The sequence below is a fragment of the Coptis chinensis genome, chromosome 4 (genome assembly GCF_015680905.1).
Source record: "Coptis chinensis isolate HL-2020 chromosome 4, ASM1568090v1, whole genome shotgun sequence".
Classification (NCBI taxonomy): Eukaryota; Viridiplantae; Streptophyta; class Magnoliopsida; order Ranunculales; family Ranunculaceae; genus Coptis; species Coptis chinensis.
The window spans coordinates 107,871,401-107,896,346 of record NC_141459.1 but is presented as its reverse complement, the minus strand read 5'-3'; the positions used below and the strand labels follow the sequence as shown (position 1 = coordinate 107,896,346).

Genomic DNA, 24,946 nt, shown 5'->3' with positions numbered 1-24,946 from the left:
TAGTTTTGTCCTAAAAAATGAGGGTAAGGTTTGATTATGGACCTCTGTTTTGTGCTTGGCTATCTATTGTCGATGCATGTGGGTCCCCGCTGCTGGTTTAATAATAAGTTAGTTAGTCACTGAGATTTGGGTTGGCGTGCAAACCCAGACCTCAAAGCGGTGCTGTGGGTCCCGGAAAGGAAAGAAAGATATGTCGAACCCAACAACCCACTCGCCCACGAGATCCGGATCTAAAAACGAATGAATATGCGTGGGTTGGTGGGCACTAAATTCTTTCTTACCACTACTTTTGACTTTTTTTTTTGGGTCAAACATTTGGAAATCATTCCTTCATGATGGGGAAGTACACTTGTCCTTTGATTACTACTTCTTGCTGAGTCTGGTTCCTCTGTAACCGGGTACAGAGCACACACAGGTATTGACGCACACACATTTCGGATTCGGATCAACGGCGAGATAATACGGTTACAGAGATAATCTCTGTACCCGGTTGTAGAGATCTCGAGTCCCTTCTTGCTACTGAATTTTTCCTCAGTGGTCCTTTTTGACATATCAAGAAAAAATAAATATTCTTCTCAACTCCATTTCCTTTTTCTGATTCAGTCTTCCACCATAGAGCAAAAATATTCTTGAAGATCTATTGCTTTTTTAAGGTTACATTTTTTTTTTTTGGCAAAATTTAATGTTACATAATTGGGCTTAAAAGATAAAATAACATAACTACAGAAGTAGACAACAAACCCTTTATTAATCATTTGAGAATTCTGTAAGGGCATCTCCAATGGGGGTGTAAACCGTATAGAGTAGAAATTTTACACCCCAAATATCAAAAAACTCTCTTCAATAGTTCAATGGGGTACTATACCGTAGGTAATAGTGTATTAGCTAATAGAGAGGGTGGAAAATTCCCTCTCTCGTTATTAGTTAATAAAAAGCCCGGACGTCACTTAAAATAACGTCTGTTTAACTTAAAAACTCAGACGTCACTTCAACACACGTTTGAAGCTTTATTTTTTACAGTTTAAATTAAAGAGGGACGTCCGAGTTTAAAATCTATTTTTTTTACACTCTTCCATTGGAGAGTATAGAGTGTGGATATTTATGAAATTTATACACTACTATACAATTAGAGGTGTAAAATCCTAATAAAGACACCTACATTGGAACTGGGTGGAGGTGTAATTTTACACCCCCCATTGGAGATGCCCTAACTAGTTTAGTTGCAAATTTATGCGCACATGTGCTATAAACTGATAACTGCTCCAAGTTTTCCTTTTCTTTTTATAATAAAAAGTATGACAGTAAAGTCACAAAATAAACACTTGCTCATCAGAAAAAAAAAAATGTACCAAGTAACTACTGTTAATACATAATGACTTTTCTGAGAATTCTTCACGCTGTCGTCTCACAACCTTCATGTTCAAAATGATGTCAAACATAACTTAAAGAACTCCAAAGAAAGGATTAACTATAGCAGAGTTCAACTCTGATCCAGCAGAATTCAGCACTGCCATGTCCACCTTGTCCCTCGGTAGGAACAAAAATTCACCCCCTTCAATTTTTTCAAATCCACAGACCTCAAGAAACTCGATGCCTTCCTTCAAGCTACCAACTCTATCCTGTTGATCATTGTTTGAAAGAAGAAAACTATGTTACTTGACAGGATTATTCTGAAACATGTAAAGGTCAGTGTACTGGGTGCTGCTGTACAAAGAGAAAAAGCTTTTAGATGATCTTACCATTAAACCCATTAAACTTATATATTATCTTACACTCGTACGTATATATTGATATCTAGATATCACTTAAGACCATAAATTGAAGAGGATCCATTGCAAAGCTTGTCTAATTTTACACCTCTAAACTTCTAAAAGTACTAGAAAATCACCCCAAACATCTCCAGCTTCCTTTACAAAAACTCCTGCACCAGCACAAACTGAGACCTTCAACTGCCCTTGCATGTCCATTATAGTTGGGTGGTTGATTTGATCATGACAAGTGCAATCTAATTGAGGGAACTCAATATGCCAACACTGGAGAACAACACCAACACCAGCTGGCCCCACTCCGTTGTACAGAGATGAACAAACTTCATCTGCCAGACGCTGTGGATCCTAGAGACTCTTGGCAAACACGTCAGTCACTCTCGAAAGTTTGCTCAAACCCACAAGTCATTGCCCAGATGGGACATAACCAACATGGCACTTCACCCTGAAAGGAAGCAAGCAAGACTCACAGTATGAGAAAAGGTCTAGGTCTCTAACAACCACCAACCCACCAGCTGCTCCTGCACAACCGCTATCACCATCCAAACCAGCGTCTAGGAACAATGCACCTTGAACGATATACCTTACCTTTTATCTGTAGCCTGAGAAATCAAAATAAGGAATAAAGCTTCTAATCTTCATAATACAGGTTTGCTTGATTTACAACTAAAATAATTGAGGGGCATTGCATAAAGATAATTTCAGAGTTAGGTTACAGTAAGTTAAAAATCAATTTGATGTGTTTGCTGTATATGGATGTCTTACATGTTTCCTATGTATTACGAACATGGATGTTACAACGGTGGGTGGATCAGCGGATGGCATGCCAACGCATTCCTGCACTTATAGAGTGTTCCTTTTGCACAATCACATTACAGAAGAAACTCCATCGTACCATATGTATGTGACTCCCAGTAGTACAAATGCCTTATTATGCTCATTTTCAACATATGTCGATGATTCATTGTGCATCTAGCATGCCCTGCACTACACCTACCGCAGAGGAAAAGGACACATTTTCTTGCAATTTTGAACATGGATTTCATTTGAAAGGTCAAACGAAGGCAACTCTACCACAGATCCTTGCAACCGCATGGAGCGCTAATATCTGAGGAAATTGGCATGCACAAGCAACCTAATGGGTGTGTGCAACTGTGCATATACATAGACAACAATTATTTTGTGAAAGCTGTTGGTAAGGTTTGTGAAATGAGATTATGGATGTACAATAACAAGAGTTGAATGCTTGGCAACTAAAATGTCTAAGTAAAAGGATGTAATTAAGTTAGACAGTGCAGAATGCTACGACATATGTCTAGCAACCAAAATGACAGCATCAAATAAACAAACGAAGAAAGAACAAAAAGAAATAAGTGGGAGGAGAGCTGACCTCGGGACGGACAGACAGAAACCATGTGTCATTTTGCACTCCTTCTCCAAAGCCAACCCAAGATCTCGCTCCCGCTCACGGATATATGAAGTATTTTCTTCTTATCTCTGCCCAAACTTGGGAACTAGCTGGGGGATAAAGTCTAGCCTACATTAGCGTGCCTTATGAATGTGTTGAGGAGCTGCAGACTAGATTGTGCCAACTGAACTCCATTGAAATTCCTCCATTACCTTGCTGGTTGTCTATCTATTAAGAGAGTTATACCATCATCTGGACAGGCACTTCAACTTACACCTTCCCAAAACTACAGTTAGAGATTAGATGCCCTATTGTTACTAGGGATTGTAATTTAAGTACTTATATTAGAATTTCATAGAATAAGGTGCACCAAACAATCTCCCCTACTAATTCGGATATGCAAAATAAAAGCTATACTAAACAATCTCCCCTTACTAATTCGGATATGCAAAATAATAATCGTACAAAGAAAGCATAGAAGCATGGAAATGACCGCGTCTATTTTTAACTTATTAAACTCGAATGTTTAGCATATATTGGAATAAAAATTAAGTTTTTATAATGTTCGTAAACTACAAATTTCAATGGAAAGAAGCTTAAAAACAATGCAAACGCAACCTAACTCAGATTGCTACGTAAACTAGATGGAATTTTTTCAATTTCCCCTTAGTTCTTGTGGAGTAAACTAAACATTATTGTCTATAAACAGTCATACATGATCTAGTAGACATACATAGCAATAGCATAAGGAATACAATCCGAAGTGAGAGCAGAAAGAAGTAGGGTATCATAGATTGAATTCCAAACCAAACTCAAACGAGCATAGTCTGAACAAGGGGGATATGGCAGAAGTTACCTACTAATCTCTTTATTGATATATCAATAGACATACTAGAGATGTCATGTAGAAAATCTAAAGAACCCAGAAATACTGTTAACTACGCTGCAGAAAATTTTGAGTACAAATTACGTTTCTGGATCAATCAAGATTCAATGGTCGAATGGTGTTGGATGTAAATATGCAGGCAGAACTTGTAAAGGAAGTTTAAAAGGTTCTACGATACAGATCCATGAAGTATGGAAACAGTTAGAAAGTAATTGTAAATTTCAAGAACTTGCAGACCCTTTTCACATTCTTCCAATCCATTTCATCCATTCCTCCCAGTACAATAGCAAGTTGAACAAGGAGAATCACTTAACTTTTTTCTTTTTTCTCTCTCTATTTCCCCCTGTTTGCAAAGTACAGCAGGGATCTACTACACATACCAAGAGCATGGCTCTGTTGTGACATCCATTGACATTCAACTCCAAACACAGGAGATGTGCTTAGTTTGCACTTTGCACCATGCTCGAACCATAAACCACAGTTGCAACTATTTAGGTCATCAGGAGTTGAAATTCTATTGTTCACAATCTATACAGCAATGGTTTAGTGGAGGTGATCAAATACCCACTGCACGCAAGGCAAACTTCTTTACCAAGTTAGAAAGTAATTCCAATATAAGCACGGTTGACTGGTTAATGATACCATGGGGAGGTATTTTAACTGCAGCAATGTTGACCTTATTTTAAAACAAAAGAAGATGCAGTTTATCAGGACAAAATGAAGGTTTTCACTTCTAACCTACTTCTGATTTTTTTCCAATCAATTCACACTACTTATGTTTCCACTCAAGTTGGAACTAAGAAATAGATTCCATAAATAACTTCATATTTCTTATATCCTCTTTGGTGTCAGAATACTTCAGAGGGCATGTAATGATTGGGAGGTACAACAGTACGCCAATCTGTCCAACCTCCTATCAACACTTACTGATCAAACAGATCTGTCCAACCTCAGTTAAAACATCTTATAGGCATATGGTGGTATCATGAGGTACAAAAGTTTCCCATGAAGCTGATCAAACAGATACTGTTTTTCTGGTCAGCATTGCTTGGGGCACTCTCACGGACGTATTTATTCACAGAGGGGCATATTTCACCTACTTGCTCAATGTGTGGTTTTCTTGAGGAGTCAAGTTAGCCCATTTAACCCTTCATTGTTCCTTTGCTTTGGAAGTGTGGTCCATTTTATATTCAGACTTAAAACATCTTGAACAATGGCTCAGGCAAAAAAGAATGGGACTGTTTTGGTGTTAAACTGTGGAGACTTGTTCCATTTTTGGGTGTTGTGGAGATTAAGGAACGGTCGGATCTTTCGACATAAGGAAACTCCACCCGCTCAAGCTGTATTGGAGGTGAAATCTTTTCTTTGGTATTGGCTTGCCATCTATTCAGAGAGGAAGGATTATAGGTTTAGGGACTTGGTTCTCCACGGGGAACTTCTTATTACTGGTGACTAATTAGTTTCTGCCCATTATTGAGGGTACACTGCTGTTTGTAACGATGTGTTGTTATAGGTGAGGTTCTCTCTCACTTCCTCTGTACTATCTCCAGATTATCATATTTCAATAAAATTCACTTATCAAAAAAAAAAAAAAAAACTTTGGTGGCTTGAACAGCTTCCACAATCCAATAGGATGTCGGGGTCTAACTTCTTTGTATTTTGAGAATCTTCCAAAGATCTTCTCACAGTCTGGATATGGCTTGACATAAAGGTTGTAGAATTGAAGCCTGCTAGACTTTATCATACCCTGCAGCCCCACTTCAGAACCAAGTCCACCTTTCGACCTCAAGTACTCAAAGACATTGTGTCGAAGAACAATCTGTTTATCAAAATTCACACCTAAATACTCTAGAACTTCGTTGAGGCAACCTACACCAAATCTCATCTTATGTTTCAAAAACTCAATCTTCTTTTCTATATCCTCTAGATCATATAAGATCACCATCGGCTCTCTCTGCACAACCTTAAAAGTTTCTCTAAGAATCATCCCATGCCTGCATAGGCAATCTACTCTTCGTTTCACTTCAAAGCCAGCTCTAAAATACCCTTTCTCTAGAATTTTCTCCTCAACTGGTACCCTACATTTTAAACCCTTGAGCAGTTCTAAACATCGAGAAAGCTCCCCAACTTCCACACTGAGAATTTCTGGATTCACAATGATCTCATTTTTAATGACATTCCCACCAAACCCCTAACTTCGAAATTCATTAAACAGCGGCTTCAACCTTTCTTCCACGCCTAATCCTAAAACCATCGAAAACGAATAACATATAGCATCAATTTCTCTGTTGCACGATATCCCTAACCCCTTCTTCAAAAACTCAATCCTGCCCCTCTATATCCCTCAATCTTCTCATAGTAAATCACTCTTGGAAATCATTGTAGAATCTTAACAACATTCTCATTGTTGGGGTTTATACCAATACCAACATTCTCATTTCAGTCTCTTACCTTACTAGATCACTCATCTCTCTTTACAAGGTTGTTTCTCTGTAAATGTTATCTCTCAATCTTGATTGCTTTCAAGATTGGGTTTCCTCTCTGTGTGCTGTGTATTTTCGTGTCTCAGCATGTGTTTGGTTTTGCCAAAAACCCAAACCTTATAGTGCAAACTTGTGGTTCACAAAAAATAGAATTCTGCCGAAGATAGGCATGGGCGCAAGGCGCGCCTTGGGCAAGGCCAAGTCGAACGCGGGTCGCGCTGAAAAACACTAGAAGTCGTCCAAGGCATGAGCGCGAGCCGCGCCTTGTGCAAGACCAAACTGAGCGCGCGCACGCTCAGCCTTCTTCACGCAGAATGAATTTCAGTTTCTCCTCATGTGAGGGATAACTCCAACACTCATCACTAAAACCCAAACCCTTTAAACCGCATAAACACATAGAAACATCAGTAGGTTCAATATGAAGTTTGCTACTATGTTCAAGTACACTTTGTATTAACATTATAGTAGAAACATTATTAGAAACTCCTCCTAACAACTCTGAAAACCCATTTTCCCATTTCTTCAAAAACCCAAGTAGTCAATACAGAAACTTTCTGAGTTAATTTAAATGATAAAAGAAAGCCCAAAGATTTTTCTACATCTAATAAACTAAAATTCAACAGAAATTAATTCTTTTCTAGAAATTCATTTAGACTAGTAGGTGGAAAACCATACCTCTGTAAAAGATTTGCAAGTAATATTCTGTCTGTAATGATGTGGTGAAGTTAGAAATGGGTTTGGTGATTTGGGGCAGTTGAAATTGAGGGATGGGAAATTAGTTTGGGTAAGAACCTAGCTGCTGCCATTGATTGATAGAGATTCTGAAATTTTAAGGTTTCAGTGACTGACTGGGAAAATTGGACGCAACTGTTCGTGATTTTAAGCTCTCGATTTACATCCACACTTTAACGGTAGATGAACACTCAATAACCGGTTAATAGAGATACAACTCCCTCTCCCAATACCAGTCTTGTTTTTAACTCAATCCAAAGAGACTACAATTCATTTCACAAAATCAACACCCCTTTGATCAAAACTGAAAATGCTTTCTTGGGCTCTTCAAAATCTCACTTCCACCGCTCTGACAACATAAGTAAGATCAAGCACAACTTGTGCCTCAAGCAACAAATACAAAAAATATCACTGCAAGGCATATAAGATATTGTTGTACATTCTGGAAGATCTCGGACTACAGCTCAAGGATAAGCCAAATAAATGGAATCTCAACTGTTATGCCCATGCTCACTAGCATTTGATATTGATACAATTGCACAACCAACTCAAAACTTGTGCAAAAGACAACAATGGTAACAGCTCTCTGCTTATGATTTATTCTGGCCATGTTTGCACACCCAGACACGCAAAAAGAAAGATGATAAGAGAAAAAGGAGGGACGGCGTTTGAAAAGAATATAAGAGAATAACTTGATATAAATGCAATATAACAACAACAAAGTGGTCACCCTCCACAAGCAGTGCTGTCAGAAACAGTCTGCAAAAATAATTCCTTGGCAGATGGGTCAGTTGAAAATCGGCCCAATGTAGCAATTGTAGCTGTACTACTTCCCACCTTCTCAATTCCCCTGGAGATCATACAGATGTGATTGGCTTCCACTACAGCCATCACATCTCCACCAAACACTGAAGAAACTGTTTCCACAATCTGCCTGGTGAGCCTTTCCTGCACTTGCAGCTTCCAACTAGGGACGACCCATTACAGACGGTCTGATGCTTCTGGGGTTCGGCCATATCCATATCGAATTGTCCAAAAGCTCATCAACCTTTCCGAGGGATGATGAAGGCAATGCCACAATTGAGGTAAGTGCCCTTGTCTTAGATTGAGACCTCTTGGCAGCCTTCTTCAAGTAGGCTTCTTTCTTCGCAAACGCTTTGGAATTCTTTGTCATTCCTGGGGACTGAGCCATTTTTTGAGTTCCTTGGCGATTTCACGCTTGTAGCAACATAAGAAGAACTACCTACCGGAGGGCTTTACTTACACCGCAGAGTGATTGCTTTATTTTTCTCAGGTTCCTTCTCCGACCCTGCTACATTGCATTGCTTGGTTCGGACGAAGTAGATGGATCAAAGGAATAGAATCCAGGTGGTTCTTATGCCACTTTTGATGGTCTCGGTTCGGACGAGATATATTGAAAACCATTAGATCGATAGCCGGGGTAATTTCCTTCCCATTCCGAGGCAGATTGATCTGGATCCCTCGGAACAGGTCTTAGAGAAGTAGATGGCTCGGCTCCACTGGGAGATGGGAAACTATATGCGGAGTTAGAGGCAGAGGGACTTGGGTGTCCGGAAACCATAGCATCTCCTTGACCTCTCGGCCAAACAGTCTCGTACTGCTAGTCTGGTTCGGCCAAATCCGGATGAATCTCTGAGTTTCAATCGAATTCCAAGGGATCATGGCTTGGGAAGCCAGGTTCTCTACGTACCTGTTTAATAGTCAGGGGCCGGGAATAAATACAAGGGGGAGGAGATGCTCCTGTAGCAAAGGCTCAAACTCGGCCAAAAGTGCTTCGTCAGTCTATTGTCTCTTGGAGGAGGGCTCGGCAGTGCTCGGTTGACTCTGCTTTCTCTTGTGACTCGCAGAAGATGAAGCGCCATAGACCTGGTACACTTGTTCACTGACCAGATCACTAATTAATACTTGTCTGTACACTTCAATCATTTTTTAAGTGCATAAGAATTGAAAAGCAAACTCCCATAATTCACCATCAATGTGAGTAAAAGGAATGGGAATTTCAGTTTGAACAGTAGAACTTGTATATTTCTCAACTTCTTGCACAGACAACGAAAAGTAATGACACTTGGTTCACTTGAAAGTAGACGCGTAGTGTTTTAGTGTTTTTGTGTAGGCAGTTGAAACCGAAATCTAACTCTAAGTCAAAATTGAGCTCGAGCAGGACCTAAAGTTTCTGCCCTGCAGGCGCAGACCGCTAAGCACATCTACTATCAATTTAGTTAGTAACATTGCCAAATGGGACTAATAGCATCACTACGATGGCCAGTGATCTCTATTGATACTAATACATTAAAACAACATTCTCAAGTAGAATCATCAAACGAACACGGAATGGTGAAACAAGATATAGTTGAGCATAGTAGTAAGAAAAAAACAAAGAACCAAATAGTTAACTTTAGAAGTTGTTGTCCATAACGTGACCAAAGTCAGGTCCATGTTTTTCCTCTCCCACTCTTCAAAGAACACAAGCAAGCAATACAACTATACAAACAACAAAGTAGATAGTTCCAATTATCAAAGCAATCCACAATTCAACGCTATATTACGTAGAACAGAAATGAAGAAATAATTTTAGGATTTGATCTGGTTCGGCCCAAGATGAAAATAAACCAGCCACATGATAATAACTGTGGTATTTAATTAGACTTAGATTTGTGGATTGTTCCGTGACCCCCAAGAATAGAATAGATATAAATGAAAAAATGTTGACCAAGAAGTCTGCAATCTACATAAAGCTATGTTACATTGACACGGATGCGTGTGTCCGTATCCGACACGGATACGAAGTGTCTGACACAGCAAGATATAAAAATTTAGGTATATTACACATGATATGTGTCCATGTGTGTCCGACACGGACACGTGGATACGTATCCGACACGGATTTTTTTGAAATATGGTGTGGTTATGTAACATAGACATAAAGCCATGAAAATTTTTAAAGGCCACAAAACTTTAAGAGGGGGACTAGAAAGGTAAATGTTGTCCAAGAAGTCTGGAATCTACAATAAGCCCTTAAAACAAATCAAATGAGGGAACAAAATTGTCGACACTCATTCAAATTAAAACTGGTTGTCGAGATTGAACCCAGGTCCCTAATGGGATACAAGGGTAGTCACAAGCAGAACACAACTACACTGTAAACTGCTGACAGATAAACTTGTAACTGATGCACTTGCACGCAATAGAAGATATGACTGCAAACCTGACGAATTGCAAAGTAGATGCTTGTGAGCTACTATGGTTATTGTGATGGACAACTAGACTCAAAAGAAGGGAATCAATCAACAATTGATCAAATAAGAACACACACTAAAGAGAAACTCTTCTCTCGACAAAACACAATTCTATCAATTAATCAACCAAGAACAACAAATTCATTCAAAAACAACAAAGAATAAAATACAGAAGAAACATAACTTTTCAAATGAAGAAAAAAATGAGTGAAACCTGGATAATTTATTGAATAAAGAGATGAACCAAATCTCCTTGCGAAATATGTTAATTCAATCACAGTAAAAATCCACTTTGAGAGAGAGTTGAGGCGGCTAACTTTCACATCACAAAGAGAGTGAGAGAAGCTAATGATTCAAAACTAGGGTTGAATTCATTGAACAGTAGATTTGCCGAATGTTGTGTTTGCCAAATTTGTATTATCAAGCAGAGGAAAACCTGACAAATGAAATTTGCCAATCATTTGCCATTGACGAAACAAGCAGCGGCAAATCAATATTTTCTCACTAATTAGTTTGCCGAACAATTTTGAAGTGGGAAAATATTTTCCCATTACATATTTGCCCCTCAAGTGGGAAAATTTAACAAGCACGCCCTTTGTGAAATACAGGGGAAAATTGCAAGACCATTATGTTTGTTCAAATCAGCCCAAGTTCCGCGGACTCAGTAGAGACCCTCTGTTCGCTGAACTTTGCAAGTCGAGTTCGAGGGGTTGAGCATGACCTGATGACCTGCACATAAACAAGCAGATCCTCAGGAGTTGTTCAAGTACAAGCAGATGGTACGCTTCTCATATTCTCTCTACACTAAGAATATCAAAAGGGCAGTTCATATCGAAGGTACTTATACTTGATGGTTGTTTAAATTCTTCCCTTTCTTTCATTCTGAACAGGCTGAGAAGCAACAGCAGGATGAGAAGGGAATAATGAAATTACAGAACAGCTTGCAATCATTGCAGCTGAGGTTTGCTTCCCGTGAACAACTCTGCAGAGCTGGGCTGGTAGATTTGAGATACAGTGGTAATTTTCTCACATGGAGTAACAAACAAGATGACAGAGTATGGTGTAAACTAGATAGGGTTATGGTGAATTCAGAATGGGTTGATGAGAATAATGATATGGAGGCAGGGTTCTTAAATCCAGGAGCAACATCAGACCATTCAGCCATGGTGGTGTACTCAGTTGTTCAAAGGCATAAGAAGAAAAGAACATTCAGATACTTTAATTTCTGGTCTAAAGAGGAAGGGTACATGGAACTGATACAGAAAGCATGGGAAACTCCGGTGGTTGGGAATCCAATGTATGTATTCATGAGGAAGTTAAAGTATGTGAAGCTAGCTTTGATAGAATGGAACAAGGAAAGAGTGGGGAAAGTAGAGGTTCGGTTAGAGAAAGAGAAAAAGAGACTAGATGAGGTACAGACCAAGTTACAACAACAACCAATGGAGGTAACACTGATGCAAGAGGAAAAAGAGGCTATAACAGGATATGTTAGAGCTTCTTTGAATGATGAATCTATGAAGAAACAGAACTCAAGAGATCAAGTGATAGTGCTAGGGGATAACAACACAACATATTTCTTCAAGTCTATGCAGGCAAGAAGAATGACGAATAAGATAACATGCCTTAAAGATGGAAGTGGGAATATGATTGAAGAGGTGGATGAGATTGGGAGAGAATGTGTAGAATATTATAGGGAGCTGTATAGTCCAAGAAACCTTACAAGACCAGATTTCGATATGTTTGATGAAATACAGCCCATATATGTATTAAACGCAGAATTAAAAGGGGAGCTGGAGAGAGATGTAACAAGAGATGAGATAGTGGAGGCGCTGGCTGGAATTGATAGTGATAAAGCACCAGGGGGAGATGGATTTGGATCACACTTCTTCAAATCTGCATGGAGAATAATAGGAGATGATTTTGTGAAGGCCATTAAGAACTTTTTCAATTCTGGAATGCTATTGAAGGAGGTAAACTCGACTTGTGTAACTCTTATCCCTAAGAATTTGAGTCCTTCATCGCTGAGTGATTATAGACCAATATCATGCTGTAGTGTGATGTATAAAAGCATTACTAAGGTCATGACTAGCAGAATGAGGAATATTATGCATAATGTAGTATCTCCAAATCAATCGCCGCTCATCTCGTGAAGGAGCATCCAAGATAATATTTTATTGTCTCATGAGTTATTACATAATTATCATAGAGATGAGGAACCTTCGAGAATGGCAGCAAAGATTGATCTGAAAAAGACATATGATTCAGTGAGATGGGAAACAGTCGAGTTCGCATTGACAAGGTTTGGATTCCCAACTAGATTCATTGGATGGGTTATGGCATGTATTCGCATTAATTCTCTTCTATTATTATTTGAATGGAACGCCTTACGGATATTTTTTAGGCAAGAGAGGAATAAGGCAAGGGGATCCAATGTCACCATATTTATTTGTTATGGTCATGGAGTTGTTCTCAGAACTTATGATGCAAAGTGTGGTGAGGGGAGATTACAAACTTCATTATAAATGTCATGATCCTATGATAACCCATTTATCCTTTGCAGATGACTTGATAGCATTCATGCATGGAGATTTGGGAACAGCAAACACACTGAAGGCCACACTTGAGGTTTTTAAAAGGTGCTCGGGATTAGAAGTAAATGTACAGAAAAGCCAAGTATTCTTTACAGGAATGGATGAAAGAAACATTGAGGAAGCAACACAGACATTACAATTCTCTTAAGGAGTGCTGCCAATGAAGTACTTGGGAATGCCGCTCATCACCACAAGACTCACATTTACAAATTGTATGCCTCTCATCACAAAGGTAACAAAGAGAATTCAAGGATGGAGGAGTAAATTCTTGTATTATGCAGGGAGATTGCAATTGTTGAAAGCAGTGCTCAATAACTTGAGCGTGTATTGGTTATCATCGTTTGTCTTGCCTCAAAGGGCAATAGATGAAATCAATAGATTATGTAGAAACTTTCTATGGACAGGGACTGATGGGGACACATCTCATGCTTTGATCAGCTGGAAGGACTCATGTTTACCATATAGTGAGGGAGGGCTTGGGATAAGATGTTTGGAAACTACGAATCATGCAGCAAACATACGGCATCTCTGGAATGTAATAAGTAAGAAGAATACACTGTGGGTGAGATGGATACAGAAGAATAAGATTAAAGGGAGGAATATATGGGATATTAAAATTCCAAACGACTGTTCATGGAGTTGGAGAAACATCTTAAAGGAAAGGTCGAGAGCGAAAGGGATGGCACTGCATTTGATTGGGGATGGGGAAGAAACAAGGCTATGGAGTGATCCATGGCATCCTCAGGGCATATTGAAAGATAAGTTTCCTAATGCTCTGCTATACACAGAATGCCACAAGAATAGTAAGGTTGCATGTCTAATAGAAGATGGGCAGTGGCAGATTCCACAAAGGTTCAGGGTGCAGTGTACAGAATTAGTACAAGACATAGAGAGAGAAGTCAAGGTGCATAAGGGGAATGATGAGATAGTTTGGACTGCGACAGTGGAAGGAAATTACACCATGAAAGACACATATGAGGGACTCAGACACAAAAAGCAAAGAGTAAACTGGTCGGGGTTGGTGTGGTTCACTAATCGAATACCAAGGTACTCATTTATAAGTTGGCTGGTACTGAAAAATGGGTTAAAGACATTGCAGAGGTTAAAAGAATGGGATGTAGTCAAATCTGAGTCGTGTGTATTGTGTAATACTGGAGTCGAAACAGAAGAGCACCTCTTCTTCCTGTGCAGATATGCGAAAGTGGTATGGGAGGGATTGCTGATGAGAGCAGGCTATCACAAGACAAGAGAGCAAACTTGGCAGGAAGAATTGAATTGGATTCTGAACAGAAGTAAGGGGAAGGGGGGAAAGCAAGATGCTCTGAAACTGATATTTACAGGATTCATATATTGGGTTTGGCGGGAAAGAAACTCGAGGATTTTTGAACACAAAGCGAGTAGTGAGCAGCAGCTGGTGGAAGCGATAATGAGAGAGGTGAAAGTGAAGGTACACGCGATGAAGATAACAATGGAGGAAGGACCCGAGAGGCAGAAGTTTGAAGAGGACTGGAACAGGCAGGTAGAGGTGGTGGAGCATACAAGCTTGAAATGCAAATGGAAGAAGGCGGTGGCAGGGAATTACACCTTAAACACAGATGGAAGTGTGAAAGGATTGAGAGGACAATGGGGAGCAGTAATACGAGATGAAGAGGGCGTAGTGGTGGCAGCAGCGCATGGTGTATCGGAATTCCATAATATAGCTTTGGTGGAATTACAAGGATTAGAACATGGAATCAGGTTAGCTATGGGCCAGAATATAGGAAGAATAGAAGCCCAAACGGATTCAGAAAATGTGGTTGCATTTATAAAGACCAGGAAATACCCATGGAGAGCGAGAAGGCAGATAAAGAATATCCATGATATGCTAGCAGGAGTGGAATATTTCGTTATAGAACATATCTACAGGGAAACAAACACATTAGCAGATGCAATAGCGGCAAATTGCCCAAATGTTAGTTATCATGAAATTGTAATTAGCACATTAGCAGAAAATGTAATCAAAATAGCACATGATGATGCTATAGGAAGAGAGTATGTGAGGAAGTGATTGTAAACACAATTTTTTTATGATTAATAATAGGGGTAGGGGTCCCCGTTAACAACCTCGCTTGCCAATCAAAAAAAAAAAAAAAAAAACAAAAAACAACTCTGCAGAAGTCTTCAAGAGAAGAGAAGGTAAAGATAACGACTTGAGAACATCGATTAAATTGTTTTTTATTTGTGAATAACTCAAAAGTTTAAATTTCTGTTATTGCACGTTTGACAGAGACATGGGATCTCGAGAGTCAATTGGCAGAGGAGAGGAAAGCCAGACTCCAACAGGAAAATAGAGTCACTGCAGCTTCAGCTAAACCATCTTCTTTGTTAGCATTTTCATACCAAAATCAGAAGTTTGGACACAGGAAAAGCCGCCAGTTGGACCCTCCAAGTCGAGGCCTCCAATGAGAGGCATCACTAACCTTCCTTCAATGCCCAAGATTCCATGTAAAACAGGCACTGCCAATCATACCTCATCATCAACAGATGAAAAGGAGAATATTTCTGGGACGGTGAGAACAACCAACACCAAAACTCTGATTCGAGCAAGGCGAGTCTCAATTGCAGTGCAGCCTCCTCAAACTTCAACTCAGTTTCATCATCCATTCATCCCGGAAGGCGGGTCTCAATTGCTACCCTTCACCCAGACTCACAAATGAGGCAATTTACAGAAGTCGTTCATAAGCCCTCTCTAGCTCATATATTTTATAAAAGCTATTTGTATAATTTTCAGAGGTCGTTCGTAAGCCCTCTCTAGCTCATATATTTTATTAAGGCTCTTGGTATAATTTTCAGAGGCCATTCGTAAGCCCTCTCTAGCTCGTATTTTATCAAGGTCATTCGCAAGCCCTCTCAAGCTCATACTTTATTAAGACAATTGGTAAGACCTTTACATTTATTGAGGCAGTTCGTAAGACCTCCAACTTAGTATCACACAAAGGCAAGAAATCAACCCACTACTAGGCAATTCGTAAGTCCTATCTATTTATAGAGGCAATTCATAAGCCCTCTCGATCTCTCTCTAGATCACTACATATCATCAACTCATCAAGCAAGCTCATTTTCCAGAGACAATTCGTAAGCCCTCTCCAACTCATATTTTACCAGCAGCAATTCGTATGCCCTCTCCCGCTCATTATTTAATACAGCAATTGATAAGCCCTTAACGCAATTTCTACAAGCCACAAGTGCTTCCATTTCATTTACTCAATAACACTGATTAAAGTGCCCAACAGTTACTGGGTTCACAAAGCATACGGCTACACTCCCCTAAACTGTCATACATACGGGTTCAACATTCCCATAGTAAACTGTCATACCCTAAACTGTCATACATTGTCATACATACAGGTTCAACATTCAACACTCCCCTAAATTGTTATACATACGGGTTCGACACTCTCCTAGACTGCCATACCTACATGTTCGACACTCCCCTAAACTGTCATATATACGGGTTCAACATTTCCACAGTAAACTGTCATACGAGTTCAACACTCCCCTAAACTGTCATACCTACGGGTTCGACACTCTCCTAAACTGTTATATATACGGGTTCGATATTCCCCTAAACTGTCATATCTACGGGTTCGACACTCTCCTAAGTTGTCATACATACGGGTTCGACATTCCCATCGTAAACTGTCATACATACAGGTTCGACACTGTCCTAAACACTCCCCTAAACTATCATATATACGGGTAGAGCAGGGAATGGGTTAGGTTCAAGTCGGATATGGTCAAACCCAAACCCGAATAGTTTTACCATATCCGAACCCGAACCAAACCGCAATGTTCAACCTGAACGGCCGAACCCGACAAACCCGATCGGATAACACTAAATTTTTTTAGAAAAACAAACCAAAAATTATATCCGAACACAACAGACCCGAATCCGAACCCGACCCAAATAAAAAAACGGATATGAAAATCAACCCGAACCCAACCCGATTCCCTACCTTACATATGGGTTCGATATTCCCACAGTAAACTGTCATACATACGGGTTCGACATTCCCACAATAAACTGTCATACGGGTTCGACATCCCCACCATAAACTGTCATATGGATATCTTGTTATACTTTCATTAATCGACTTTAGATTCTTCTTGTCATATGCAAGTTCAAACCAACCGAGGGCTTCATATACATAAAATTACACCGAGGGCTACATTCTCCATTTCCTCAGCAATTCAGTACAACAAACTCCACTTCATCCAACTAAGGATTTGCCAACTTCATCAATCACTAGAGCAGATCTCTACTAAAACGACGAAAAATTATTTCACGCCTCATATCATGTTTTTCCGAATTTCTTGTCAACATGTCCTTTCCAATAACGTCCTAACGAGAGAGGGCTATGTAAGGGACTTCTTACCCCAAGTCAATCATATCGACTCTACCACTCTAGGTCGACCATATCGACTCCACCAAACAACTCCAACGAACTACGACTTATCCTCATACTACATGACGACAACACATGCTCAGTCCATCATTGACGACACGTGGCGTACCACATTTGACTAATCTCGCACAAGACTTGTCACTATCACCACTAGCTCATTGTAACACTCAAATCACTGTCATCATTACACCCTTAACCACACTCTTACCATCATTACACCTATACTAGCTCAAACAACATAACATCTAGAGCTACTACACACGTGTCGCTCATCCACTCATCCTTATGGCACACTTGTCCATACCACCACACGTGTCATACCATCTACTTGTTCACACTATCTATAAAAGTCAACCCCAAAACTACATTCGCTTGATTCCAACACACTTGATTCCAGTCTCACTCTTGATTCCAACTCCATCCAAGCAGTGCTAGATACGTATGCATCTTCTTACTCATGAAGAGCAGTCATTTCCATCCACCAAAACCATCCCCTTTATTCATTTAAATCAAGAGCTAAGCTATAAATCTTTGGTGTAATGTCTTGTTAATCCTCCAGGATAAAAATAGACATTTACAGGGAGCAAATTTATCGACATATAGGCATGTGTCTTTTGGATAATCTAGAGATTTAAAAAGCAAGATGGTGGACTTTTGAATTGTTGCGTAACGATTTTCATCAATTAAAAAGGGAATAGAGCTTCTTAACCCATTTGCCTGAAAAAATCTTTAGTCCTACCCGATTCACTATCAACGATCTAACTTATCTTATAATCACAACATTTAAAAACAAAATCCCTCCAAAATGGAAACAAAAGTCTTATAAGTAGCGGTTGAATACGTTTAATATAAAAAAACATATGGCCGTTGGAGCAAAAATATAAGTTGCAACCTAAACTTACCCTTTCTTGAAACTCTTCTGTTTCAACAACACAAAACACCTTTACTTCAAATTAAAAGTGAATCAAAGAGATTCTAACAAACCCCAACCTCCTTTTAGAGACGGTGGCCAAAACCCCCACCAAAACTTAGAACCAAGGTCATGGCACCTCCACTTAATCCAAATCTATTAAGAGAAACAGTAAAGAAGGTAAAGTACTATTATTAAGTTTTCTTTCTGTCCATTTTGTCTTGCATGGTGATTTTGAGTTTCTTCTTTTTTGTATTTTGAAGGTGGATCAATGTATGGCTAGATTGCAAGAACTTCAGTATACATTTTCAGGTGGGAGTAAAGTAATTGGTGGAAAGAATTTAAGTCCTAGAAGTACTAGAGGTTATTTAAGGACTAGTATGAAATACAAGCAAGAATCTTTAAGGTAAGAGAGAAATGGGGATTTTTTTTGGGAATGGGCTTTTTGTAATTGAAATGTTTTGATTTTGTGTTTTTTGTTTGTATCAAGGATGAAGAACAACACTGCTCTCGGAAATCTCCAGTTGGGAAGTTTCCAGGAAGTTCTGGAGGTATGATCTTTAGTTGAAACCTTTATTTGTACTTTTTAAGATTGGATTGATGTATTAATGATGAACTGTTTGAGATGTTCACATTTCGAATGGATTTTCAATGAGTAGTTCTTTCATTTGACTCATTTTTTAAATGTATTGTCACTTTAATAGGGAAATGGCGTCGCATGTCATTACCAGCCATGCTTGTTGGAGAAACACTAGGAGAGATTATGCAAGCTAGTCAGTTTGCAAAGGAGATCGTCGCAGCGGTTGAGGCTAAGACAAACAAAATTTCTCATGATGACCCCAAGAGACCAATGAGTCAGAGGAGAAAACCACAAGGTCAATCCTGAAAATACAGAATTGAGAGCAAGAAGAAAGAAGAAGCAAGTAGTTCTACAAAAGATACGCTTGGAAGCTGATTCCCCAGGCGTTCGCATAGCTACATCACGTATAACTTTCAAGGTTTCACCTAGTAAAAGAGAAGTTGGAAAAGAGAATTGGCATAATTCTGCCAACCGGATATCGCCAAGGAACAAACCTTGGGCTAAGAAAACAGTCCTCTTTCGCAACCCTTTGTTTTATTCATCACCAACATCACAACAACATAAACTCTGCAAGACACAAGGTCTCCTGTAATTGCGAGAACCCGACAGTGGACACCTCATAAGTTCTTGATCAAGTCACGTCCATCCAATTCCAAATTTCAAGTCAAGATTAAGAGTCCACCTATTTCTTTGTCGCCGACAAGAGCCAACATTTTGAATAAAAAGTCCCCAAAGCTTTCTACAGTTACAAAGCAGCGGCGGTCTTTCTCACCCAAACCATTGTCACCCACAAGAGTCAACATTGTAAATAAGAAATCCTAAAAGGTTTCTACAGCCACAAAGCTGCGAAGATCCCTTTCGCCAGCGAAGTTGGCAAGCCGATTTGTATCTCCATTGAAGAACAGAATGTCAGCTCAAATGGGAAATGGACTCAATGGGAAGTGGACTAGAGAGCTTAAAGAGTTTTGTTTGTGTTCTTCGAGTGTTGAGGGATCTCTTGACATATTTTCTCAATGTCTATATTTTATTTATTTTTTATATAAAAAAAATTCGATGTACAAGTTTGTGAGGTATTTTATAAAGCAAGAATCCCTTGCTCCAAATTAAATTATTGTATTGGAAAACTCGATCCAAATAAACTTATATCTTTCTTTCAGGTGAAAGGAATTTAAGATAGTATTCATTCAATATATATATATATATATATATATATAGTGGGGCTCTTAAGTGGACGTCCGTGAGACGGACTTGTCAAAAAAACAGGAATCTCTCGTATTTTTTTTCTCACATGATATAGAAAGTGGGACCCCACGAAACTAATTAAGAAATCTCTACCCACTCGTATATCCTCTCTTTCTTCTCTCTCCAAGGAGTTCATCCTTCTCACCATAAACACAAAGGAAATGTTTTTCTTCCAAATTAACAAAGTCGTTCTTTTTTCTTTTGTTATTACTAATTTGATATTGGAATTCAAACATATATATATATGGAGTGTTTCTTATTTTTTTTGGTAACTGAGTGTTCCTTTTTTTCTTTTAACGAATTGGAAGAAACTTGACTTTGGTTGATCTTCTTACTTTTAGTTTTGAACATATTCTACTAAAACCAGAAGAAGTAATGTTGTTAGAAGAGCATAAGAAACATTCTCTTGATTAAAAATAGATCTTGACTCCACAATACACAACAAGAAGCTTTCACAATCCATTCAGACCCATTTTGCTTATGGTTTTGTAGTTATTCTTCAAAATAATTAATAAACAATTGAATGTTTACTCATGCTTATGTTTAAGTTCACTTTAATAGAACCTAGCTGGAGAGAGAAAGAAAATGAGGAAAGGTGGAGGAAGAAAGCGGGAAACCATACAAGTGTTTCCTTATTATTGAGATTCTTATTGGTTTAAGATCCAAGTCATCTGGGGGAGCTATCCATGTGCTACAATTCAATGACATTAAAAGGTCTTCGCTATCATTCGATCAGATCCAACTGTATGAAATTCAATACAAAGTGTACTCAGAATTCTGAATCTCTGTCAAAATTGAGATCATGCACACTGGTCCCTGGACTAGTCAATTTCTCACTATCAGTGATGACCACAATGGGGAATTCTGTGCAGCCCTGCTCTTCGTTAAACCATTTAGAACTCGGCTTATGAGGTCAAAAGCATATAAATATATGCAGGTTGAAATCAATCAGTGATTTTGGCCATTTACTAACAAGCCTATGATGTGGGGGCAAATTCCCATTAATTAGAACGTGATATGTTTTCTTTTGTTTTTTCCTTTTTTTTATCAATAGCTTAGAATTTCAACGTCCTATGTTTTCTATAGAGTAGAATTCCAAACCCTGGTTTTGGTCTTCAAATTTCTACTTCGATTGGCGGAAGGTTTACTTGACAGCATACCAAAATTTCAGCAGTCAATAGTTTGGAAAAAAACCATAACTATAAAGAATAACTACGGTATGGCACTATGGCATCAGCAATCTAGCAGGTCCATGTGTTTGCCTCTCTACTTTGTTCAAAGACACAGGTTGTGTGTGCCATTCTTTTTTTTTCTCTCTCTCGTCTTGTGGAAGTAACTCATCATTAACAAGAATGAGGGGAAAGGGCAAGCTATTTAGTGTGGGAAGGGTGCATCTGTTGTATCCTCATAGTACAAAATCAGATAGCAAATGGTAGTCAAGATTTCTATCCAACTTAGCAAAGGAAGCAAAGTTTGGATGGAAGTTAGCACTATGACATTCCTAATTGGTAAGGGCGCCTAAACACTTGAAAATATTTGTCCAGCCTAAAATTTGCTAAGTAAACTTTTTGTCAAGCGAACAGCCAAAACGTTCTGAGTATATGCAGAAGCTTATCCGTTTAGGCTCTCTGATCGTACCATTTAAAAAGCAAATATCATCACAGTTTTCCTCAGAAATCTAAATCACGACCCAGATGAGGGTAAACCTAATCAAATACCATATAGCTACACTGTAAAGCCATTATATGGATTCTTAGTGGACATCCTACCACGACATACACCGGATCTAGTTTGATAAATAAACCTGACCAAATCAGAACCTACTTACCAACCAACATTCATGTAGCAAGACCTTTACTACTACCATTGATCTATATTGGCAAAAGGGAATTTGGAAGAGAGCAAAACCACAAAAAGATGCATTCGGTCACAACATTACATTACTCATAATTCAAGAGCATATGCATGTAAATGCCTAAACCGGGAAAAAAAAATAAGGCACCAAATCACGTCACGTGGGGCAAACAAGCCTAAGTAGCATACAATTGCTAAAGTGGTTTCACTGGTTTGGAATAGCAAAGACATCCAAAATCACTACCTTTTGCATTCAAAAACATTACTAAATGTGAGGACTATGAGATCCTAACGTGCTGATTATTAAGACTTAAGGAGCATAGATTATTTTGAGCAAGGAACAAAAATAACCAGTATCATAACTAGTCCTCATAATGAAAGATAACATGATCAAGCATAAGCTAGATATCGATTAGATTACCATTCTTCTCTGTTTCGCCCTCCTCCTTATATTCCTCATAATCATCGGAGTCATCATCATCAATGTCATCATCACCATCATATAGGTTTCTCCCACTGAAGTTGGTAAAATCAAACTTTCCAGCATCTTCATTCATCATGTCCGCTCCATATTGTGTGTTTCTGTGTTTCACTAGAAGCCAACGCAGCAGCCGATCTTCCTTGTTTAAGTAATGCAATTCCTTGTTGATATTGGGAGTAGCCATCATAGTCATCTGCACCAATTGACCCTGTACAAAGGACAGCAGTTTCAGAAAATTATTTTTCTTTCATTAATATTTTCTGAGGAATGCTATAAGTTGTCCCTTCCCACAAAACTGTTACAAATCATTAACTCTAATATATCCTATAAGAACAAAGAATTTTTCTGTATCAGGCACGCAAAGAATGTTGTTATCATCTATAACTGTCTTGTGATCTTGTCTGAAATGATAGAAGGTATAGTGAGTCATACTGTTCTGAATAGCATAAATCATCAAACATGCAGGTATATAAAAGAGTAAAGTCAACTAAAGAACTCACAATATTTCATATCCAGGTAAGCATCTCATTTTTCATTAAAAAATATAAACTAAAACTAATTCCCTTGTGCACGAGTATTTACCATACAAGCATTGCCCATCACCAGTCCAAAAGACAGTGTGACATATTGTAAAATTGGTCAATGCCTACTTGTCATGTTGTCATCATTATCTACTAATTAAATGATTCCTCAATCCAACGGTGGAAGTGTTGTTCAAAGCTCAACACAAATTATGTACAACAACATTGTCAAGTATACATGCGCATGTCTTGAAATCCCTAGTACTGTACTATCAAATTTATGCAGTTCAACCCAATAGCCCAGTCCAACCCACTGGTGACCCAGTCCCAATCAAATTTATGAACCCAATGAGCCGTCCAACCCACTGGGCCAGGTCCCTCGCTAACACTGGCTAGGGCCAGTATCATATAATTATCATATAATTATAACCAAACCTTCAACTAAAAGTTCAGCTACTAACTATATTATTGCCAAAATTTCAGGGTGTGCAGCTGAAGACCCTTGCACACCATTGGCTCCACCCTTCCAGATGTGCCTGTGTTCAAAATGTGCTGTTACATATACTAGATTAAGTTTAATATAAGTGGTAAACGTAATTCTATTGTGGACGAGTGATTCTTGTAAGTCGGTGATAGGATGTTAGTGTTATAAGATAACTTAGTAGGTGGTTATTTAAGTATGTGTGTCTTATAAATAGTTTGAAACCAAGGATATTAGTTCCAACGGGGATCCGGGATTAGTCGAGGTGTGCGTAAGCTGGCCCGAACACCCGGCTAGTAAAAAAAAAAACAACAATGATACAAATTATGAATGAAAATTGCTAATTGTTTGTGGGTTCCTCATTTAACCTAAATTGTATATATAAGTATGAATTCTTCATTCTTATGGTTAAAAATCATTAGGAGATCAAATCTACACAAATTAGCCTAATTTATAACTTGGAAATGCCCAAACGATTATGAGTTTGTTTATGTTGGCAAAAATGATATAGAAAGTAAAAAAAATAAAAATAAATTGCAGAATGTATACCTTAAAAAATCTTCCATCAAGCTTCTTAATACCATAACCCAAGTACACTTTATCAAATGACTTAATATTAGTAACCACACCATTTCTCATGTGAACATGTTTACCAATTCGAGCTGCCAAGTCCATTATCAGTTCTCTGCTAACATGGGGCTTCAATAACAGCATACAATCATACAGCGGCATTTTTCCTGATTCAACAAAAAGAAAATTTTATCTTCATTTCTCATTTTCTCTGCAACAAAAAAAGACACTCAAAACTTCTTCCCCTCATTTAAGACTTGATGATTTCCAACTTTTTGAAATTCCCATTATAATATTAAAGATGGATTCTTTCACACTCACTACAACTTAATTTATTTTGGTTGCTGGAGAGAAGAAAAAAAAAAGAGAAGAAAAAAAAAAAGCAGAATTGGAGAGAAGAAATACATACCGAGAAGAAGAAGAAAAGCAGCTGATTGTTTGTTGAAGAGAGACCAGATTGTTTGTTGAAGAGAGACCAGGAGACCGATTGTTTGTTTGTTGAAGAAGAGATTGTTTTTTTAATTGGGCTTGTAACAAATTGGGCCCAAAAAACTAACTAGACCTTATAAACCGTCCAGCCCGCCTAGGCCGATTAATCCGCCGCCTAGTCCCGATTAATCGGTCCACCGTTTTATCAACCGTTTAGGATGAAAATCAGTACAGGTAGGCACCGCCTAGATGGCCGCCTAGGCCGTTTTTAAGAACACTGCTTAAGTCTATTCTGTCCAAATTTTAAGCA

At 38.6% G+C, this 24,946-nt stretch overlaps 1 protein-coding gene and 2 pseudogenes across 10 annotated transcripts; 1 reads left to right on the top strand and 2 right to left on the bottom strand.

The window, feature by feature from the left end:
- Positions 1 to 1,258: 1,258 nt before the first annotated feature.
- On the bottom strand, positions 1,259 to 24,737 carry LOC147506866 (uncharacterized). Of its 9 annotated transcripts, XR_015194005.1 has the most exons (8): positions 24,617 to 24,737; positions 24,187 to 24,374; positions 22,576 to 22,843; positions 3,157 to 3,402; positions 2,532 to 2,918; positions 2,355 to 2,368; positions 1,889 to 2,211; positions 1,259 to 1,619 (listed from the first exon to the last, which is right to left on the bottom strand). XR_015194005.1 is itself a non-coding variant. In XM_086558921.1 (4 exons), the coding sequence occupies exons 2-4, from the start codon at positions 24,367 to 24,369 to the stop codon at positions 1,615 to 1,617; spliced, it is 456 nt and encodes a 151-aa protein (XP_086415047.1). In that variant the 5' UTR covers positions 24,370 to 24,374; positions 24,617 to 24,737; the 3' UTR covers positions 1,259 to 1,614. The 9 variants fall into 9 exon arrangements, 3 of the variants coding, with proteins under 3 accessions (XP_086415047.1, XP_086415046.1, XP_086415045.1); XR_015194003.1 differs by having other exon boundaries at positions 1,889 to 2,368; XR_015194004.1 differs by lacking the exon at positions 2,532 to 2,918.
- On the bottom strand, positions 5,341 to 7,597 carry LOC147506868 (transcription termination factor MTERF15, mitochondrial-like; annotated as a pseudogene).
- LOC147506867 (putative microtubule-binding protein TANGLED) lies at positions 15,592 to 22,261 on the top strand (annotated as a pseudogene). The gene is made up of 5 exons (XR_015219745.1): positions 15,592 to 15,672; positions 18,569 to 18,658; positions 18,742 to 18,884; positions 18,969 to 19,029; positions 19,183 to 22,261. The product of XR_015219745.1 is annotated as a putative microtubule-binding protein TANGLED (transcript).
- Positions 24,738 to 24,946: the final 209 nt, after the last annotated feature.

Bases quoted from the DNA above. Each gene is read 5' to 3' on its own strand.
- LOC147506866 (XM_086558919.1), bottom strand. From the start codon at position 24,369: ATGCCGCTGTATGATTGTATGCTGTTATTGAAGCCCCATGTTAGCAGA. The intron at 22,844-24,186 runs GTATACATTCTG...TCCTTTGTACAG, and splicing joins TTGATGGAAGATTTTTTAAG to GGTCAATTGGTGCAGATGAC. The intron at 11,254-22,575 runs GTAATCTAATCG...GCAGGTCATCAG, and splicing joins GGGCGAAACAGAGAAGAATG to GTCATGCTCAACCCCTCGAA.